The 23,244-nt window shown below is 44.6% G+C and overlaps 1 protein-coding gene across 2 annotated transcripts in view; it reads right to left on the minus strand.

The window, feature by feature from the left end:
* Positions 1-17,355: 17,355 nt before the first annotated feature.
* Positions 17,356-23,244, minus strand: part of LOC140393004 (protein bicaudal C homolog 1-like) — a 398,646-nt gene continuing 392,757 nt past the window's right edge. For both annotated transcript variants that reach the window (XM_072478914.1, XM_072478916.1), the window contains one exon: positions 17,356-21,152. In XM_072478914.1, coding sequence (XP_072335015.1) covers positions 21,022-21,152 — 131 coding nt within the window. In that variant the 3' untranslated portion in view covers positions 17,356-21,021. The remainder of the gene's footprint in view (positions 21,153-23,244) is intronic.

Raw genomic sequence — 23,244 nt, forward strand, 5'->3', positions numbered from 1 at the left:
ACTTCCCATTTGGAGCGTACACATTTACCAGTACTCCAGGGCACTGCTGACCGTGATATACCGTCCCCCCGTGTCCGTAGCTGTCTTGGATTCCGTAAACCTCGTCCTCTTGTTATTCAGTATGGCTACTCTCCTCGCCCTCATCCCATAACATGAATGGTATGTCTGCCAACCCAGCCCTTCCTTACCAGCACTCAGTCCTTCTCCCTCAGGTGCATCTCTTGTAGGTAAATTATGTCTGCTTTTTGGCTTCTTAAGTGGGCAAAGACTTTGGATCTTTTCACTGGGCCCCCTTACTTTCCAGGTAACAATCCTGTTGGGGGCTTCTGACCCCCCGGTCCTGCGGGATCACCCATACTTACCTGCTGGGTGAGCCCCTGCACACCGGGGTTTCCCTTTGTTTGAGGGCCATCTAATATGGCCATGTTTGCCGCTCCCACCATGTGGTCGGGCCCCAACGCTCTGGGGTTTCCTTTTGTGCAGGGGGCACCCAACATGGCCACATGGATGTGTCCCTGCACTCCAGGATCTCCCTTCGCCCTGAGGCCCTCCCGAATCACCTGCTAATGCTCGCATTCCAAGCATTGTCTGGCATCTTTGAATCTGTCTATATATATGTTTCTGGAACATACCTCTTCATTCATCTGAGGAAGGAGCAGCGCTGTGAAAGCTAGTGACATCAAAACAAACCTGTTGGACTTTAACCTGGTGTTGTAAGACTTCTTACTGTGCTCACCCCAGTCCAATGCCGGCATCTCCACATCATGAAACATGAAAGTCAGTTAAAATTGGCAAACGTAAAGGGAAACGTACAGTTGGATGATAGTGATGAGGATAATGAGAAAGAGTGTCATAGTCGAAGGCTTGGTGGTAATCTATTTAAATATGTCCAAGCATTGCCAAGGTTTGACGAGAAGGAAGCGGAAGCCTTTTTCATTTCATTTGAGAAGGTAGCTAAACAAATGAAATGGCCACAGGACATGTGGGTGTTACTGATTCAAACAAAGCTGGTAGGTCGAGCTAGTGAAGTGTTTGCATCACTACCGGAGGAGGTATCTGGAACGTATGAGGAGGTGAAGAAGTCCATCTTAAGTGCATATGAGCTAGTTCCTGAAGCTTACAGACAAAGGTTTAGAAATTTAAGGAAAGAATTTGGTCAAACATACATGGAGTTTGAAAGGCTCAAACAGAGTAATTTTGATAGGTGGATAAGGGCTTTGAAAATAGACCAAACGTATGAAGCTCTCAGAGAAATTATACTTTTGGAGGAGTTTAAAAATTCAATTCCTGATGGAGTGAGAACTCATGTGGAAGAACAGAGGGTTAAAACTGTGAGATTAGCAGCGGAAATGGCAAATGATTATGAATTAGTTCATAAATCAAAGATTGGTTTCCGACATCAGTTTCAGCCGGTGAGGGGTAGAAACTGGGGACATGAGAAATACTCAAGTGATAAAGGTAAAGGTGATCTGATGGGAGACAATGAAGAGAGTGTACTTCAGATTAAAAAAGAAATCCAGGAGGGTGGAAAAGAAATGAAAAGTTTCAGATGTTTTCACTGTAATAAACTAGGCCATGTAAAGTCACAGTGTTGGTGGTTGAAGAAAAGCACTGGGAAGGCTGATGTGGTAAAACAGGATAAGACAGTGGGGTTTGTTAGATTGGTAAAGGAAAGCCCAAGGGAAGCGGAGGAGGTGCAAACGATTGTACAGCCTGTTCAAGAAGTAATTGTTAAGAAGGTGCCAGATGTCTTGAAAGAATTTACTTGTGTGGGTAAAGTTTACTCATGTGTATCAGGAGGAGCAGGTAAAGAAGTTACAATTTTAAGAGATACAGGGGCTAGTCAATCTTTAATGGTAAGAGATGAGGAATTATGTAGTTTAGGAAGAATGTTGCCAGAAAAGGTGGAATTCAGGGTGAGAGGAGTAGTAGCATTCCATTATATAAGGTAAGGTTGGAAAGTCCAGTGAAGAGTGGTAAAGTGGTAGTAGGAGTAATAGATAAACTATCTTGTCCAGGAATACAGTTTATCTTGGGTAATGATATAGCTAGATCGCAGGTGGGAGTGATGCCTACTGTGGTTGATAAGCCAGTGGAAAATCAGACAACTGAAGTGTTGAAGGACGAATATCCTGGGATTTTTCCGGATTGTGTAGTAACAAGGTCGCAACTTCAAGGTTAAGACAAGAGGAGAAATCAAAGAGTGAAGATGGAGTTGAAGTGCAATTATCAGAAGCAATTTTTGATCAGATGGTTGAAAAAGAACAAGAACAGGTGGAGGATGAGGCAGATATTTTTAGTTCAGGAAAATTGGCTGAGTTACAACAGAAAGATGGAGAAATAAAACGGATATATCAGAAAGCATATACGGAAGAGGAATCTGAGAGTATACCAGAGTGTTATTACCGTAAAAATGATGTCTTGATGAGAAAATGGAGACCTGTTCATATGCAGGCAGATGAAAAGTGGGTAGAAGTTCATCAAGTAGTATTGCCGGTAGGGTACAAAAGGAGGTGTTGCGAGTTGCACATGTGGTACCAGTGGGAGGTCATTTGGGAATAAGGAAAACTCAAGCTAAAATCCAGAAACATTTTTATTGGCCTGGACGACATAAAGATGTAGTTAAATTTTGTCAATCATGTCACACATGTCAAGTGATAGGGAAACCTCAAGCAGTGATAAAACCAGCGCCCTTAATACCCATTCCAGCATTTGAGGAACCTTTTACAAGGATCATAATCGATTGTGTAGGACCGCTTCCTAAAACAAAAAGTGGGAATCAATATCTTTTGACTGTAATGGATGTGAATTTCCAGAGGCCATTCCAGTATGTAATACAGCTAAAAGGATTGTGGAGGAGTTACTTAAATTCTTTACTAGATATGGACTACCCACAGAAATTCAATCGGATCAAGGAACAAATTTTACTTCAAAGTTATTCAAAGAAGTTATGAATAGCTTAGGAATAAAACAATTAAAATCAACTGCGTACGATCCAGAATCGCAGGGAGCGTTAGAAAGGTGGCATCAGACATTAAAGACAATGTTGAGGGCGTATTGTCAAGATTATCCAGAGGACTGGGATAAAGGAATCCCATTCGTATTGTTTGCAATTAGGGATGCACCTAATGAGTCTACCAAATTTAGTCCTTTTGAACTAATTTTTGGTCATGAGGTAAGAGGACCACTTAAATTGATTAAGGAAAAATTGGTGGGTGAGAAATCGGAAATTACACTATTGGATTACGTGTCAAACTTTAGGGAATGATTAACTAGAGCAGGTGAATTGGCTAGACAACATTTGAAAGTTGCACAAAACGTGATGAAACACATAGCGGACAAGAAATCCAAAGTTTGTTGTTTTGCCAGTGGGGATAAAGTTTTAGTGTTGTTACCAGTGGTAGGGGAGCCTTTAAAAGCTAGGTTTTGTGGACCGTATCAGATTGAAAGGAAATTAAGTGAGGTGAATTATGTGGTAAAAACACCAGTTAGAAGGAAGACTCACCGAGTGTGTCATGTGAATATGCTTAAAAGGTACTTTGAAAGGGAAGGAGAGAAAAAGGAGGTTTTAATGATTCTAACTCAAAGTGACGACCCAAATCCAGATGACTGTGAATTTGACATACCTCAAATTAAATTGGAAAAGGAGGATGTTCTTAAAAATTGGGATGAATTGTTAAGTTATCTTCCAGAGGAAAAACGAACTGACCTGAAAGAGTTATTGATATCACATGGGCAGGTTTGGGAAGTCCTAAAATGGCTATACATGATGTAGATGTGGGAAATGCTGTTCCTATCAAACAACATCCATATAGACTTAATCCTTTAAAATTGGTACAGGTTAACAGAGAAATTGAGAGTATGCTGAAGAATGGCATAATTGAAGTGGGTTGCAGCCAATGGAGCTCACCCATAGTGATGGTACCTAAACTGGATGGTACCCAACGGTTGTGTGTGGACTATCGAAAGGTGAATGCAGTTACAAGAATGGACTCTTATCCTATCCCACGTTTGGAGGATTGCATTGAGAAAGTGGGACAATCTGCTTTTATTTCCAAATTGGATTTACTGAAAGGTTACTGGCAAGTACCTTTATCTGAAAGGGCGAAAGAGATTTCAGCTTTTGCCACTCCCGATGGTATATACCAGTTCAAAGTTATGCCATCTGGCATGAAAAACGCCCCAGCAACATTTCAACGGTTAACTAATACAGTTGTTTCAGGATTACCCAATTGTGCGGTATACATCGACGATCTGGTAGTTTTCAGCCAGACATGGAAAGAACCTTTAAAACATCTGATGGAGTTATTCGATCGACTTCAGGAGGCGGGTTTGGTGATAAACCTAGCCGAAAGTGAATCTGGAGAAGCCTGAATCACTTTCCTTGCGGAGTTTCCGATACCCTCAAGACGATCTCCTGGCATGAATGAATTTGATCGAACAGTGTGCAAAGGTTTTGTGGCGTGATTACTCCACTGATGGAATTGCTGAAGAAACGTAAAAAAGTTCAATGGACAGCGGACTTTCAACAGGCATTTGGCTGCCTGAAAGCTGTGGTAACCAATGCTCCTGTATTGGAGAATTGCAAGGGGCTCTGTGGTCAGATTGAACTAAAGTATCTGATTCCAAAGAGAAATGCTGAGGAGTAGAGGAATGGATGGATCGTACAGAGACTTTGTTCAAAGAGACTGTCAATTGAGAAGGATTTTGGTTGGAGGAAGAAGAACAAAGAAAAATGGACTATATTATTATATCTGTTTGCATGTGGTTTTTTTTAAAAACGAAAAGGTATATTTACTGTGTACATTTCTTAGTGGATGGTGCAAAAGTGAAAAATGAAACCATCTTGAAGTTGATGGGGGTTTTTTTTCTTCGGGGGAGGTGTCATGTGAGAGTACCTTTAAGACATGGATGTTTAAACAATGTACCTTTGAGAAAACAGTGATGTCAGAGAGTGGGTGGGGCTGAGCTCAGGTCAGCCATTTTGCAGTTTAGTTTTGCAGCTTGAAAAAGAGCTTGTGTGTGTCTGGGTGTTTCCAGAGAGCTGCAGTTTGGAGGAAAAGAGCTGGGTGTGTGTCTGTGTTGCAGTGAGCTGGATTTGCTGTGATGTGTGCCATGTAAGACTATCTCTGGATCATTTGGGTGATTTAAACTCATAATAGTAAAGCCTTTAACCTGATGTGATTCTGTTTTAAGGTGTTAAGTCTCTTGGAAGTTTGAAGGAACATTTTGGAGGAATTATTTACTGTTGCAATATTTTCTGAGTTATCTTTGAAGTAAGGGGTGTTAAGAGATCCAATGTTTATTGAAGATGTTAAGTTGAGTTCTTGGAATAAACATTGTTTTGTGTTTAAAAACCCACGAGTCCATAATTGTAATCCCACACCTAGGGAACAAGGCGTGTGCTAGGAAAAGCGGCAAATACATTAACGGGAGAGGTTGGTTGAACTCCTTGATACATTTTGGGGTTCTGAAAACACCTCGCCCATAACAATGGTAACAGTGGGGAAGAAACTGTTTTTGAATATGTTGGGCGTGTTCTCAGACTTGTGTGTTTTCTATGATGGAAGCGGTTGGAAGAGAGATTAACCCAGGTGGGAGGGGTCTTTGATTATGCTTCCCACTTTCCCAAGGCAACAGGAGGTGTAGAATCCAGTAGGAAATTCAGGAAAAATGTTTTTGGTAAGAGAGTAGTTTGAATGTGAAGCTTCCTACCACATTGGAGTAGTTGAGGCCAGTAGCATAGATGCATTTAAGCAGAAGCTTGGTAAGTAGATGAGGGAGAAAGGAATAGAAGGATATGCTGATAGGGTGAAGAGATGATGGGTGGAGCAGCTAAGTCAAATGGCCTGATGTTGTGCTGTATATTCTATTTAATATTATGTAAAATGTCAAGGAGTCTATAATCACGTGTAACTTATGGATGAATGGATTTTGAATGTCCCCTTCCTTTCCCCGGACTTGTTGGTTAATTTTCTCTGACGTTCAAGGTAAACTAATGGTCGATGAGACCCGCTGTAACAGAAACCACTCGAATCATTACTTCCATTCATCTCAGAAGAAAATCCCCTAGTCGCCACATTCCGGCACCTGTTCGGGTGCAAGGAGGGAGAATACAGAGTGCCCCATTCACCTAACAAGCACATCTTTCGGGACCTGTGGGAGGAAACCGGAGCACCCGGAGGGAACCCACGCAGACACGGGGAGAACATGCAGACTCCACACAGGCAGTGACCCAAGCCGGGAATCGAACCCTGGACCCTGGCGCTGTGAAGCAACAGTGCTAACCACTGTCCAAGTGTAGTTGATAACTACAGACCGGAGGGAAGTATATAATGGTGATCTCCAGGGGGTTGCTTTAGGACGGATGTTCTTTTTGATACATATTAGTGACTGGACAACAGTATACAGGGCATCATATCAAATTTGCCGATGATACAAAGCTTGGAAATTAAGTAGTGAGGAGGATAGAAACAGAATTTTATGCACTATCAATTACTACGAGACGAGAGTAGAGAATAATCGAGGCGTTATTAAACAGAGATGTGTGGCCTCCTGCAGCTGCTACCAGAATGGAAGCAGCTCGGGTGTGCACACACATTTATACTCCGCCTACTGGGCGGAGCCAGCAGGCAGGGATTTACCTATAGTACAAGAACCTTACCGTATTACCTCTAATAATTGTCATTACAACTACTATACAATCAGTGGTGACTACCATATTCACCCCCTGTTAAAAAGGAGTCCAGTGGGGGTGGTGGAAAAATTTACAGTTCGGTTGAAAAATTTACAGTTCAGGCGACATTTACAAGTTCAGCCAGTCGGGTGCCTTGATCCTCCACTGTGATCGCCTCGGTCCCGGTGGTGATGCGGGCACCGACTTGGTCGCCTGTGACTCCGGGAGCGTGTTATCCTCGTCTTCATCCCTGGGTGGAACGAGTGGGAGGACGGATCGTCCTGGGGCAGGGGCTGTGGTGAGGTGCGCTGGGGGGAGGGTGAGTGGCGCCGGGGCAATCGGAGGGTGGGTGTCGGGTGGTGGGCCGTGGGTGGAGATCCAGCTGGTGCCAGGTCCTGGGGGGAGACTGTGTCCTGGCGCCCGGTGGGGTACGCCACGTAGGCGTACTGCGGGTTCGGGTGCAGCAGTTATACCCTTTCGACCAATGGCTCTGCCTTGTGGATCCGCACGTGTTTGCGGAGGAGGACAGGTCCAGGAGCTGCCAGCCACGTTGGGAGCGGAACGCCTGAGGTAGACTTCCTGGAGAAGGCAAGGAGACGTTCATGGGAGGTTTCATTAGTTGCAGTGCAGGGTAGTGATCGGATGGAGTGGAGCGTGTCGGGGAGGACCTCTGCCAGCAGGAGACTGCAAGATTTTTAGACCGCAGGGCCAGCAGGACGGCCTTCCAGACCGTCCCATTCTCCCTCTCCACCTGCCCGTTTCCCCGGGGGTTCAAGCTGGTCATCCTGCTCGAGGCAATGCCCTTGCTGAGCAGGAACTGACGCAGCTCATCTCTCATAAAGGAGGATCCCCGGTCGCTGTGGACGTAAGCGGGGAAACTGAACAGGGCGAAGTTGCTGTTGAGTGCTTTAATGACCGTGGCAGCCGTCATATCGGGGCATGGGATGGCGAAGGGGAAGCGGGAGTACTCATCGACCACTTTCAGGAAGTACGTGTTTTGGTGGAGGGGAGGGGCCCTTTGAAGTCCATGCTGAGGCGTTCAAAAGAGCGGGAGGCCTTCACCAGGTGCGCTCGATCTGGCCGGTAGAAGTGCGGCTTGCACTCTGCGCAGACCTGTCAGTCTCTGGTGACAGCTCTGACCTCCGCAATGGAGTAGGGCAGGTTCCGGGCCTTTATGAAGTGAATGAACCGGGTGACCCCCGGGTGGCAGAGACCATCGTGTAGGGCCCAGAGTCGGTCCACTTGTGCGCTGGCACATGTACCTCGGGGAGCTCGTTGAGCTTCCCGGGGTAATACAAAACCTCGTAATTGTAGGTGGAGAGCTCGATCTTCCACCTTAAGATTTTATCATTTTTGATCTTGCCCGCAGTGTATTATTGAACATGAAGGCAACCGACTGTTGGTCAGTGAGGAGAGAGAATCTCCTGCCGGCCAGGTAATGCCTCCAATGCCGCACAGCTTCCACGATGGCTTGGGCCTCCTTTTTGACAGAGGAGTGCCGAATTTCGGAGGCATGGAGCATGCGGGAAAAGAATGCCATGCGTCTGCCTGCCTGGTTGAGGGTGGCGGCCAGAACGACGTCCGATGCATCGCTCTCGACCTGAAAAGGGAGGGACTCGTCAATCGCGTATATTGTGGCCTTGGCGATGTCTGCCTTGATGCAGTTGAAGGCCTGGTGGGCCTCAGCAGTCAGGGGGAAAACTGTGGACTGAAAGAGTGGGCGGGCCTTGTCCGCATAGTTAGGGACCCACTGGGCATAATAGGAGAAAATCCCCAGGCAGCGTTTCAGGGCCTTGGGGCAGTGGGGGAGGGGGAGTTCCATGAGGGGGCGCATGCTGTCAGGGTCGGGTCCTAGAACTCCGCTTTCCACAACATAGCCAAGGATGGCTAAGCGGTTGGTGCGGAACACGCACTTCTCCTTATTGTACATGAAGTTAAGGAGTTTGGCGGTGTGGAGAAATTTGAGAAGTTTAGCGTCGTGGTCCTGCTGGTCGTGGCCGCAGATGGAGACGTCATCTAGGTACGGGAAGGTGGCCCGCAGTCCGTACCGGTCAACCATTCGGTCCATCTCACGTTGGAAGACCGAGACCCCGTTAGTGACGCCGAAAGGAACCCTATGGAAATGGTAAAGGCGGCCGTCTGCTTCGAACGCAGTGTATTGGCAGTCCGCCTTGCGGATGGTGACAGGCAGCTTTCAGGTCCACTGTAGAAAAGACCCGGTACTGTGCAATCTGATTGATCATATCAGATATGCGTGGGAGGGGGTATGCGTCGAGCTGCGAGTACCGATTGATGGTCTGACTGTCTGTAGTCAATGACCATCCTGTGTTTCTCCCCAGTCTTAACTACTATCACTTGGGCTCTCCAGGGGCTGTTGCTGGCCTCAATGATGCCTTCCCGCAGTAGCCAACCTGATGAAGGTCCTGTCCTGAACACTGTACCGTCTGCTCCTGGTGGTGACAGGTTTGCAATCCGGGGTGAGGTTTGCAAACAGGGAAGGTGGGTCGACCTTAAGGGTCGTGAGGCCGCATACGGTGAGGGGTGGTAGGGGCCCGCCGAATTTTAGAGTTAGGCTTTGGAGGTTGCATAGTCTGCCCGCAGAAGTAGCGTTTGTGCCCACTGGGGTTGGCTGGCTGCCGCTCGGCGCAGGCTTGGGGTGGGTTGGGGGTGGTAGCTGTAGCTGGTGGGGCCCACGATGTCCATGAGGGTGCCATGCGGTCGGGAGCATACGACTTTACGTTACGGGAGGCTACTGTTAGTGAGTTCGCGAGCTGTCTGGTCGCCGTGAGGTTGAGCGAACCCTCTTCTAATCGACGCTGGCTGATGTACGTCGACCCATGCCCGTAACAAAAACGTCCCTGATTAAAAGTTCCGTATCTTCGACTGCTGAAACTGCCTGGCAATCACAGTTCCTCGCCAGGATGTGCAGGGCACGCCCAAAATCGTCTAATGACTCACCGGGGAGTTGCTGTCTCGTGGGCAGGAGGTGCCTGGCGCAGAGTTTGTTGATCGGCCGAATATAATGTCCTTTCAGAAGCTCCATTGCTTCAGTGTAAGTGGGCGCATCCCGGATAAGGGGAAAAATACCAAAGCTTAACCGTGAGTACAGGACCTGGAGCTTCTGTGTTTCCGAGGGTTGTTCAGTCGATGATCTGAGGTGGCTTTCGAAGCAGGCTAGCCAGTGGTCGAAGGCCGACGTGGCGTTGGTTGCTTGAGGTTGCAGCTGTAGGTGATCAGGCTTGATACGAAGTTCCATCGCTGTAATATCTCTGCTTAATAAATTGATGCACCATCAATTACTACGAGATGAAAATAGAGAATAATCGAGGCTTTATTAAGCAGAGATGTGTGGCCTCCTGCAGCTGCTACCAGAATGGAAGCAGCTCGGGTGAGGACACACATTTATACTCCTCCTACTGGGCCGAGCCAGCAGGCAGGGATTTACCCCCGTACCTATAGTACAGGAGCCTTACTGTATTACCTCTAATAATCATCATTACAACTACTATAGAATCAGTGGTGTCTACCACAGAATTCAGGGCGGGGGGAGGGGAGGAGGCTGGTGAAGCGGGCAGACACATGGCAGATGCAATTTAACGCAGGGAAGTGTGAGGTGAAGCAGTTTTGAAGGAAAATGGTGGGGCGATATGAATTAAATGGTATAATTTTAAAGGGTGTTTGTGCAGGAATACATGCGGGTGTATGTACACAAAGATATGAACTCTGGTAGGAGACACGCTGAGAAGATCATCCTGATCTGTATCTTTCACCATTCTTTGTTCCATAAACGTATTTAATAACAAGCTGTAACATCGGCTTTGAAATTTTCAAATGACACAGCTGTTGTCTACACCATCAATTCCCTTAATCACCTTAAAGTCCTCAATCAGATCGTGCCTTAATCCCCTGCATTCAAGGAAATAGAAGCCCACTTTATGCAACCAATACTTATAATGTAACCCCTTTAGTTCCAGTATTATCATTCCGGTGGTCAATTCGAGGACAATATACTCTTCTGGAGGCGTGAGTACTCAGAACTGAAGGTGGTACTCCAGTTGCAGCCTAACCAGAAATTCATACAACTGTATCAATACTTTTGTATTCAAGCCCGTTTGAGATAAAGGCAACATGGCCTCCAAATCTCACTGCTTCTTCTTGTTCCCAGTTTCTCACAATTTAGAAAATGCTCTCTTCTGTCCTTCTTAGGCCCAAAATGGATTACTTCACACTTTTCCCTCCTGCACTCCACCTGTGATTGTTCCCATTCATTTACCAATGTCAGTTCTCTGCTTCCAGCTACACTAATTATATCATCCAACTTATCATCAGCAAATTTTTATATCCTGATTTTTCTAACATTTTAAAATATAGTGAAAAGCTGAGGCCCCTTTCCAGATCCCTGAAGGCCACCATTAGTCACAGACTGACAATTGGAGTACCGGATCTCCAAGTGCAAATGGTTCACAGCTGAGGTCTCCACACATTCCCACTAGTCACCTGAATCTAACTCTGCTGTCTCATGGTCGATTTCCTTCCCTTCCTGGTCCTTTGTTTCTTTGGACAACCTCCAGCAACTCCCATGTCACATACAGTACGTTCCCTAATGTAGTCCCTGTCTTCAACTGCCTATGAACCTGGGCATTGATTTGTCAATACTTCAAACTGTCTCCATCCTGTTGAAAAGTCAACTTTGTGACACCGCAGGACCTTAGACCTTGACATTGAACACTCACGCATGTCTCGGAATATGTGTAATTTCCACATAACAATTCCTTTGTGACCATTTGTCAAGTAGCATTTGTATAAGTGGCTGCCACTCCAGAACAAAAACCATAACTTTTACCTCCTGTGTGTTTTATTTGGTCCCTCACTGATCCTATTCTGCTGCCTCCTCCCACCCCCTTCCTGCCACCCAGTCATGCCACCTTCTGTTTCTTCCTTTTTTGGAGTACTTTGCCACCCCAAACCTTACCTAAACCGTTCATTCTTTCTCACCCTGCTGCCTTGCCATTATTTCAGGTGTGAAGCTCTCTTGGGGAAACCCATAACCATCTTTTTTCATGAATATCAACACCGTTATTTGCTCCCATTGACCCATCCAACCCAATGCACGTTCCAGGGGCTGATTTCACCAACAATCTTTTCAGCTTACTCATCCCACACACCACTGACCCTTTAGGCTCTGCCTATGGATTCATAGTCACCTTCACCCTGTGCATTTTCCTCCAGAATCCGCCTTCACTCACGAACATGACCTTTGCCATCCATGTCAATGATTGCATCGATATCATGGCTGACTGATACTTGGCTCACAGTTGCCAGCACCCCACTCTTGAATGTTAATTATTTCAATAACTTCCTTCCTCCACCTTTTATTTCCTTGTTCCCAGTAAAACCTTTACTCTTTCCAATGCTGGTTGTTCCCCCTAATGTGGTCTCTGTTTTTGCTCCCTCAAATCCAAGGGGTGTCGACTTAAGTGCATCTGGAGCACAACCAGTTTAGCTATCTGTGGTATTGGCTGCTTTACCACATCGGCTTCTCACTCTGCATAAAGGTTCTCTGCTCCAAGATGATCCAGAACATTTCTTTGCTTCACCACCAACAGTCTCCTTAAACTCATGGACCACTATTGCTAAGATTGAGAGCAAACCATTAAGCTGGTTCTGGCACTGTCTCTCAACCACCATATCCAATTGACCCTCTGACCTCCCATTCTCTAACCTGAACCCCGTGTTTCCTCTTGCTTCTCTCCTATCTCCCCAAAACCCTCTCTAAACTTATCTTGACCATGAGACACCATTCCCACTAAGCTGGCAATCTCCGAACCTCTCTTCCTGACCCCGTTGCTGGACAACATTGTAAATTGCTCGCTCTCGTCAATCAAACGCTCCCTACATCATTCCCCTCTTACAAATGACTGTCTTATCTCCAAGCTCAAAGTCCTTGAAAATATTGACACCTCTCAAGTGGTTTCCAACTTTCCTGTAGCTCCATGTTTGAATCTCTCTGACCGGGTTTCCATGTTTTTCTCAGCTCTGATCATGTCCTGTGACTGTGAAAGTATTCCATTTCCTTTCTTGTCCCCCTTTAGTCTTTAACATATTTGATTAAGCTCCTCAGTGTCTATTCTCAATTATCCAGCCCAGTGGGTCTGCCCTCAATTGGGTTTGCTGCCTTGCACCATTACTCCTGGCCCTTTTTTCTTTCTCAACTACATGCTGCCATTCATGCCTTCATCTGGAAGCACACATATACACTGGGGATGTCCAGCTCCACTTCACCATCTTTCACAGCCCCTCCACTGCTACCTCGTCTCACACTTGGGCTCAGCTCCAGTTAAATATTGAGGAGATCAGATCAACATTTTTAGTCATCACTTCCAGCGCCAGGGTCTCTGGTTTGATTCCTTGCTTGGGTCACTGTCTGTGCAGAGTCTGCACATTCTCCCTATGCCTGCGTGGGTTTCCTCCGGGTGCTCCGGTTTCCTCCCACAAGTCCCGAAAGACGTGCTGTGAGGTAATTTGGACATTCTGAATTCTCCCTCCATGTACCTGAACAGACGCCGGAATGTGGCGACTAGGGGCTTTTCACAGTAATTTAATTGCAGTGTTAATGTAAGCCTACTTGTGACAATAAAGATTATTATTCCACTCCCCAGCCACTACCTCAGAGTGAAACATATCATTCTAATTGATACCAACCCCAACCATTTCAATTCTAATGCTCTTGTAGATGGGATCCCAACTGCCTGAGGGTTGTACTGCACTGTCCTACTCACCCATTGGTCCTGACTGCTAACCTATATTAGTTTTAGCACCTCATCTTTTGAGTCAGTCCCTTCAAAGACTCCTCACTCCTTGCCGCTATAACAGCTGTGCAAGTTACATATGTTCGTGATGGTGGGTGGAGTAATGATATTTTCAGGGGCCTAGTAATCCAGAGGCCTTGGCTAATGTTCTGGAAACACGGGTTCAAATCCCAGCACGGTGGCTGGTGAAATTTGAATTAAATTAACAAATCTTGAATATAAAGCTAACCATGTAATGGCAGCCATGGAATTATAATTGATTGTTGTAAAAATCCATGTGGTTGACTTAACGCCCTTTAGTGAAGGGAATGGTTGATTCCCAACTATCTGAAATGGTCCAGCAAACTACTCAGTTCAAGGACAGTTAGGGGATGGACAACAAATGCTGGCCTTGCCAGAAATGCCCACATCTCATGAAAGAATTCATTATCAATGGGTCAAGCCTCTACCACCCTGACCAAAAACATTGTGGGAGCATCTTCACTATGTGCAGCTCAGGAGGAAACCTCACCACAAGAGTGACTAGGGATGGAAAATAAATGCCTATCGTACTAGCAAGACCCATATCCCGGGAATGAAACTAAAAAAACAATCAAACTCTTCCCCAACACTCTTCATTCTTCTGCCTCTAGCATCTTGTACAAGGCTCATCTTTTTGCCTCACCTTTGGCAGCCAGGACTACAGCTACCCAGAGCTCACACTCTCAAATTGCCTTCCAAAATCTTCATGCCCTTGCCTCAGTTGATGAATCAATGCTCCCCCTGCCTGACCCATTCCTCCACTGAGGGCACAGAATGTACTGTGGAAGAGGGACTTAAATTAGGGAGTGCTGTGTAAGTGCCGCTTGATAGCACTACTGATGATCGCTTCCATCGCTTTGCTGATGATCTAAAGTAGACTGATGGTGCAGTAATTGGCAGGGTTGAATTTGTCTTGTTTTCATGTACAGGACATGCCTGGGCAATTCTCCACAATATCAGGTAGTTGCAGTGTTGTAGCTGTAATGGAACAATTTGGTGCTAGAGAATTCTGGAGCACAAGTCTCAGTACTACAGCCAGAATGTTGTCAGGGCCCTTGGTCTTTGCAATAGCCAGTGCATTAGGCTATTTCATATTATATGGCATGAATCAAATTGGCAGTAGACTTGTATCTGTGAGGCTGAGGATATCAGGCGGCAGCCAATATGTACCACACTGGGTATTTTTGGCTGAAGATTGTTGAGTACGTCAACCTTGTCTTGTGCACTGCTATTCAGGGCTCCTCCATCATGGAGGATAGGAATTTTTTGTGGAGCCTCCTCCACCAGTTAGTTGTTTAATTGTCCACTGCCATTCATGGATGTGGCAGGACTGTAGAGTTTAGATCAGCTGAGTACGAATAACGGGACATCATCTGTACAAGGACTGTGCGGTGGTCACTCTTACCTGTGCTGTAATGGACAGACGCATCTGTGACAGGGAGATTATTGTTGACAAGGTCAAGTAGTTTTGTCCCTCTCATTAATTTCCTCACCACTTACCTTATACCTAGTCCGGCAGCTAGTCTTTTAGGACTTGATCAGCTCAGTGTGTGGTGCCATTTTTTTGTGAAGGACAAAAGCCTTTTAAAATTCTTTCAAGGGATGTGGGCATCATTGGCAACACCAGCATTTGTTGCCCATCCCTAATTATCCTTAACCTGAGAGGATTGTTGGGCCATTTCAGAGGACAGTTAAGAGTCAACCAAATTAGTGTGGATCTCGAGTCACATGTAGGCCAGGCCAGGTAAGGATAGCAGATTTCCTTTCCTGAACTGTATGAGTGAAACAGATGGGTTTTTACAACAATGAATAATAGTCTCAGCATTACTGAAACTAGCTTTCAATTCCAGGTTTTATTAATTGAATTTAAGTTCCAACAGCTTCCATGAAAATGGTTCACACTGCTGCCACTATGTACCAGTGAATGTTGAAGGTGGTGGATGTGGTGCTAATCAACTGAGATGCTTTGTCCTGGAAAGTGTTGAGCTTCTTGCATGTTGCACGCATCCAGGCAAGTGGAGAGTTTTCCATCACACTCCTGACTTGTGTCCCAGATGGTGGACAGGCTTTGGGGAGTCAGGATGTGGGAATTCCCAATCTCTGACCTAGCTCATTTAGTACTTACTGTATTCAGTAACCAGTTTTTATATGCCAGTTTTAGTGCCTCATGGATACCGAGATTTGAGCTAGATCTGTTTGAAGTCTATCCCATTTAGCAAGGTGGTAGTGCCACACAGCACAATGGAGGGTATCCTCAATATGAAGACAGGACTTTGTCTCCACAAGGACTATGCGGTGGTCACTTCTACCAATGATGTCATAGACAGATGAATCTGTGACAGGTAGGTTGGTGAGGGTGAGGTCAAGTAAGTTTTTTCCCTCTTGTTGGCTCCCTCACCATCTGTCGCAGATCCAGTCCTTTAGGACTTGGCCAGCTCAGTCAGCCATGCAGCTATCGAGCCAGTCTTGGTGATTGATATCGAATTCTCCCACCCAGAGTACATTCTGTACCCTTGCCACCCTCAGTGCTTCATCCAAGTGGTATTCAACATGGAGGAGCACTAGAGGGGACATTAGCTGGTAACCAACCGGAGGTTTCCATGCCCATATATGACTTGATGCCACGAGACTTCATGGGTTCTGCAATGTTGAGGACTCCCAGATCAATTCTCTCTTGACTGTATACCACTGTGCCACCACCTCTGGCAGGTCCGTCCTGTTGGTGGGACAGGACATACCCAGGGATACTGATGGTGTTGTCTCGGACATCATCTGTAAGGTATGATTCTATGAGTATGACTACAGCAGGTGTTGCTTGACCAATCAATGGAACAACTCTCCCAATTTTGGCACAAGCCTCAGGTGCCAGCAAGGAGGACCTTTCAGGGTTGACAGGGCTGGGTTTGCCGTTGTCGTTTCCAGTGCCTAGGCCGATGCCGGGTGGCCCACTCATTTTCATTCCTTTTTGACTTTGTGGTGGTTTGATGCAATTTACTCGGCCATTTCAGCCGACAGTCAAACACATTGCTGTGGGCCTGAAGTCACATGTTGGCCAGGTAAGGACAGCATTTCCTTCCCTGTAGGGCATTATTGAGCCAGATGGGTATTTACATAAATCAACAATAGTTTAATTGTCCACCATTACTAAAACTAGCTTTATATTCCAGATTTATGAGGTGAATTTAAATTCCACAGCTGCCATTGTGGATTTTGAACCACTGACCCCAGCATTAACATGGGCCTCAGGATTACTACTTTAGCACTAGGCCACTACATCCCCTATATTGCTACCAGCCGACATATAAATGAGGATTGAATGCACTGGTCCACAAGGGGCAGATGAAAGAAACTTGAAATAGAAAGCAGCACGTGCAACAAGAATGTAAAGAAAAATACAAACGGACAAACCATGTAATCGCGACCAAGCAGCAGATCCTACTGTCATACAAAATCAAAATTGCTCAGTTTCATACAAAGTACCGTAAGAAATGGGCCACCTCTCCAACTACAATAGGTCATTGAATGTTCTGGCGGAAAAAACTATCCAAGCAATGTCACGTCACAAAAATGCACATTCTCTCACTTTCTCTCTTTCACTCACCATATATTGTTTCGAAACAAAGGAATTTATTGCTTGGCAGTTGAAGCATCAGATGATAACGTTTGCTGCTAAGTTGTCACACGTGATAAGCAACAAAATAAACTTTGAACAACAGCGGTCTTTCACCAGCCGAGGTCCCAATAGACATATTCAGATAAGTTGGGAGGGAATTGTTGCAATACCATGACTTCAACCTGCTTGTTTGACTCTTGTGCAGATGCAAAATATATTTACACAACAGACCATAGAAAAGGATATAGAAAATTATCTTTTAATACAATGTAAAATTGTGTCAAAAATTCCCTTTCTTAAAGCTCATCTATCAACAATATCATTTGAATCGAAAATCATGAAAAGGTCATCAAATCCCCCCCCCCCCAAACACGCACTGAAAATAAACATCTGTGCTATATTTACAGATAAGTAATCACTCAAAGCACTGAGTTATTCTTAACCTCTAACTTAAGATGATAATCAAACAGCTTTGTCCATTAGATAGTCCTAGGACCTTGATGTTAGTCTACACAAGTTAGCATGGCACCTCCTCACACTTGAGACAAGTGAGTATTCGTCCAGTGTTTCGTAAAGAATATTCTTTCAGTTTAGCTTCCATAAACTGAAGAGCCTTCACTTTGGTGTACACACACATATATACCATCGACTTTAAAAAAAATTTTAGAGGGCTTCACAAAACCGGATTTCCTCTTAGTGGCTAATAATTGAGAAAGAACAAATCACAAAACTACATTTTATATATAAAAGTGACAAAACATAACCTCTTCCCTTTGAGTGTGCAAATTTGTTTTCGATTCATCGAGCAATTACCTACACAGACCATATGCACAATTGCCACTGAAAGTAGAAAACAATATTAAACTATTCACATATTTCTTTATAATTAACTTCACTCATGCAGCAAAAGTGGTGTTTACCTTATGCTGGCTACGCAGAACACTTCATATGGCGGTTTACATCTTTAAAGTCCTTACTCCTAAGTACTGGTCAGTGACTCTATAGCTCACCCTGTTCCGGCAGAACAGGACAATATAGACATGGACATCAATATAACTGGGTAGCAGAACATGTAGGCACTTTGGGATTTTCTTCATTTCAACAAAAAACCTTCATAGATCCAGCATAAACATTGTGATACTTAATTCTTCAAACTCCTTTGGGCTTGCTAATTGTATTGGGAGAACTGCACGTGGAGACAAGAGCAAAAGGAAAAATTCAGGAGCTAAGGTTCCTATGGAAGATCGAGAGCAAAAGAAAAATAGGAAAATAGAAAGCTTGCATTGTCTGTGGATTTCTGAGGGTTACAGGGCGTAACTAAAGTGAGGAGCACTGAAGATGGTCTTAGAGAAGGAGAGAACCATGAGGAAATTGATTTTCAAACTCTGAAGACAGAGAGTTTGAGAACTCAATGAAAGGCTTCTCTGTCTCCAGTGTGGGAGTTTGTCACCTTCTCTAACCAGTTGCAAAACTGAGGAAGCGTGGTCTTCAGTTGGGGTCATGAGGAGGCAAGGAAGAGAGTTGGGGAGGGGGGGGGAAAAGAGAAGGAAAATGAAATTAACTGCACTCATCAACATCACTACTTATCAGTTCATCACAAAACATCATCCGTGACAGGTCTGCTGTCAAATGGGGTGTCGAAATTGCCCAGTCCTCCAGGATTGAGAACATGATGTGTTGGGGCCATCCAGGGAACCGGTGGGCCTATGGGAACAGGCTGCCAGATTGTGCAGTGGACAGTGATTCCCTGAACCGCTTCAAGTGACGACTGAAGCCTTTCTGACTGGGGAAAAGATCACCACATACAAAACATAATCAATGGCAGTTCTGTGTCAAATGGGCTGCTGAGATTGTCTAGTTCTCCAAGAAGGAGAACATGATGTGTGGGGGTCATCCAGGGAACCAGTGGGCCTATGGGAACAGGCTGCCACATTGTACAACATCCATCAGGCGCAGACTAGCTTTCTACGCTGAAGGGGATTGGAAATTAATTTCCCAGATGGCTTGGTTTCTTTATCTGGAGTGAATGAATATGTTGTGACACACAGGGCTGCGCACTTGCTTGGGACAATCTGGATAAACCGGAGGCTTTTCCCGTCTATCTCTGTTAATATGATTCAACAGCAAAAAAAACCTCCACAAATAAAAACACTTTCATGTGGTAATAAGAACGACTCTCAAAACTGAACTAAGACAGAAGTTTCCAGATAAACATGCGGGCTATTCAGAGCCATCTGTTTCAGCTTCAGACCTTGGCCGATGCCAAGTACACCCATAAACCGACATATTATCTTTGTTTTCTTTAAAATAAACTTTGCAAGAAAACGAAGGTAGACATTTTGCCAATATCAACTGGTCACACGTCCATTTCAGCTCTATCTCAATTTGCAGAGGAAAGCTTCTCAAAAACAGACATTCATTCTTGGGTTTCACATTACCAATGTAGAGGTTCTAGTGCTGGCACACCCGCACAATTGCATGATGCCCTCCAAAAACATTATGCCACTGAAATTGTTCCAGCTTAGACAATGCTGCAGGCCCAGTCGTTGGGAACTTGAAGAATTGTGAATGAATAATAAATCAGATGAATCCAATAGGAGAAACATCGTCACCTAAAAGGTGGTAGAAAATGAGAGAACAAGAAGGAAATCGATTTCCAAACTCTGAAGACAATGAGTTTGAGCACCCATTGAAAGATTCCTCTCTATCTCCAGAGTGGGAGCTCGGCACCTTTGCTTCCAAGTGATTGTAAAATTGAAATAGCATAGGCTTCAGTTGGGGTCATGAGGAGGAGAGAGGGGGGTGGGGGGGGAGGATAGGGGCAGAGAATGAGAACTGAAATGGACTGCACTTAGTGCACCAGCAACATATGAAACTCACTACCACAGGGAGTAGTTGAGGTGTATAGCACAGATGCATTTTATGTGGAAGCACACAAGGAAGAAAGATATTGGAGGTTACGCCAATATGGTTAGGGTGACGAGGGGTGGGAAAAGGCTCGTGTGGAGCATTAACAACAGCAAAGACCAGTTGGATCAAATGGCCAGTTTCTGTGGCTTAGATTCTACAAAAGAACTGAATTCAACAAACATGTAAAAAGTTATGTTTTTACAAGCTTTGTTGGATCGAAAACCAGCATATTGAATACTGTAAAGGTGTTTACGATGGCAGTAAAATACAATCAGATTCCATCACTGTATTTAGACATTGTTTCAGTATCTGCATTTGGTTTTATTGGAGGGGGGGGGTAGCGAGAGAGTGAGGTTGTCAGGCGACTGTAGTCCCAAGCCTCACTGTAAAATAATTATACACCTCGAGGAAGGAAGCTAGCTTCACTCAAGTCCCATGAGACACCCGCTCCATTTCCTCAACCCTGCTAACAATACATTTGTTGTATATGAAGACCAGAGAAACGAAAACACATTTCCACAGGTCTAGAAAACCAGGACATGTAAAGTGCAGAGGCAATTACATTTAAGTCATCTACTCAGCAGTACAATACATCTTACCCTCTCATTACAAAAGGCACCCACAATGCACTTGGGTTAGTGGTTCGGGTTTAATTCTACCATAGAACCTAACATTTCAGTGCATCATTAAGTTTTTGTTTCCTAATAAATAATATTAAGCCAGAAAGTTAGTGTTAACGGTCTTGTTGTTCTCTGGTCTGCATATAGATTAGTATCATATTTGGTGAAACAGCAAAAGGCAACCAAGGAATACACATTGTTGGCCCAATTTTGGCACAATTATTTGCACAGTATCAAAGCAATTTTGATTCTTGTAATCCAAACTCTGAAAAGACCAAAGGCTCTGTGCAGTAAATGCTTTCCACAGGGTTAACGTGGCATGGCAGGTTGTGCCAGCTTGCCTCATTCGGGCCAGCAAGTTCCAGTTCACGGCTACCACCGACCACTGATGCTGGCTATGTCAGAGTGATATTGCCGTGGTAATCGGCCGCTTGCGCCACCTTCTAGAAACGTTGAGCGAATGTGTGGAGGCTGAAAAGGCTTTCGACAGTTTTTGTTCAATTCTGAAAAGGGAGCAAAAAAGGGGAAAACAATGTTCATCGTCTCTTGAGGCCCAAGCATCAGAAGTAAGGCTCTAGTTTAATTATAATAGTTACATGTATAACTTGAATGCTGGGTACCACAATGCAACAATGTGTTACTCAGTTTGCTTTGCTTACTGGTCCTGAATGCAGCAAGACAAAAACGTTCAGGTTTGGGCAAAATGGCAATTAACGCTTACACCACAGAAGAGCAAGTCAATAAATAGCTTCTGCAAGATAAAATGTAATATCCCCATGACATTCAATGGCATCATTACCAAATAAATACCATCAGAGTTATCATTGACTTTAACTCAATTGTACTAGCTGCATAACTCCTTTGGCTGGTAGAGTAGGTCAGAGGCTGGATATTCTGCATCGATTGGCTCAACTCTAAACCCAAAGTCTCTTGACTGTCTACAAGGCACAAGTCAGCAGTGTGATGGCTGGAATGTGAGGTTGAGGTTACAATCAGATCAGCCATGGTCTTACTGAATGGCGGAGCATGCTCAAGGGGCTGAATGGCCTACTCCTGCTTGGTGGGAATCTATTTAAATATGTCCAAGCATTGCAAGGTTTGACGAGAAGGAAGTGGAAGCCTTTTTCATTTCATTTGAGAAGGTAGCTAAACAGATAAAATGGCCACCGGACATGTGGGTGTTACTGACTCAAACAAAGCTGGTAGGTAGAGCTAGTGAAGTGTTTGCATCACTACCGGAGGAGGTATCTGAAACATATGAGGAGGTGAAGAAGTCCATCTTAAGTGCATATGAGCTAGTGCCTGAAGCTTACAGACAAAGGTTTAGAAATTTAAGGAAAGAATTTGGTCAAACATACATGGAGTTTGAAAGGCTCAAACAGAGTAATTTTGATAGGTGGATAAGGGCTTTGAAAATAGACCAAACGTATGAAGCTCTCAGAGAAATTATACTTTTGGAGGAGTTTAAAAATTCAATTCCTGATGGAGTGAGAACTCATGTGGAAGAACAGAGGGTTAAAACTGCAAGATTAGCAGCGGAAATGGCAAATGATTATGAATTAGTTCATAAATGAAAGATTGGTTTCAGACATCAGTTTCAGCCGGTGAGGGATAGAAACTGGGGACATGAGAAATACTCAAGTGGTAAAGGTAAAGGTGATCTGATGGGAGACAATAAAGAGAGTGTACCTCAGATGAAAAATGAAATCCAGGAGGGTGGAAAAGAAATGAAAAGTTTCAAATGTTTTTACTGTAATAAACTAGGCCATGTAAAGTCACAGTGTTGGTGGTTGAAGAAATGCACTGGGAAGGCTGATGTGGTAAAACAGGATAAGACAGTGGGGTTTGTTAGAGTGGAAGGAAGGCCCAAGGGAAGCGAAGGAGGTGCAAACGATTGTATAGCCTGTTCAAGAAGTAATTGTTAAGAAGGTGCCAGATGTCTTGAAAGAATTTACTTGTGTGGATAAAGTTTACTCGTGTATCAGGAGGAGCAGGTAAAGAAGTCACAATTTTAAGAGATACAGGGGCTAGTCAATCTTTAATGGTAAGAGATGAGGAATTATGTAGTTTGGGAAGAATGTTGCCAGAAAAGGTGGTGATATGTGGAATTCAGGGTGAGAGGAGTAGCGTTCCATTATATAAGGTAAGGTTGGAAAGTCTAGTGAAGAGTGGTGAAGTGGTAGTAGGAGTAATAGATAAACTATCTTGTCCAGGAATACAGTTTATCTTGGGTAATGATATAGCTGGATCGCAGGTGGGAGTGATGCCTACTGTGGTTGATCAGCCAGTGGAAAATCAGACAACTGAAGGGTTGAAGGACGAATATCCTGGGATTTTTCCGGATTGTATAGTAACAAAGTCGCAAAGTCACAGGTTAAGACGAGGAGAAATCAACGAGTGAAGATGAAGTTGAAGTGCAATTATCAAACAATTTTTGATCAGATGGTTGAAAAAGAACAACAGGTGGAGGATGAGGCGGATATTTTTAGTTCAGGAAAATTGGCTGAGTTACAACAGAAAGATGGAGAAATAAAACGGATATATCAGAAAGCATATACGGAAGAGGAATCTGAGAGTATACCAGAGTGTTATTAC

Source organism: Scyliorhinus torazame, chromosome 16, assembly GCF_047496885.1.
Source record: "Scyliorhinus torazame isolate Kashiwa2021f chromosome 16, sScyTor2.1, whole genome shotgun sequence".
Classification (NCBI taxonomy): domain Eukaryota; kingdom Metazoa; phylum Chordata; class Chondrichthyes; order Carcharhiniformes; family Scyliorhinidae; genus Scyliorhinus; species Scyliorhinus torazame.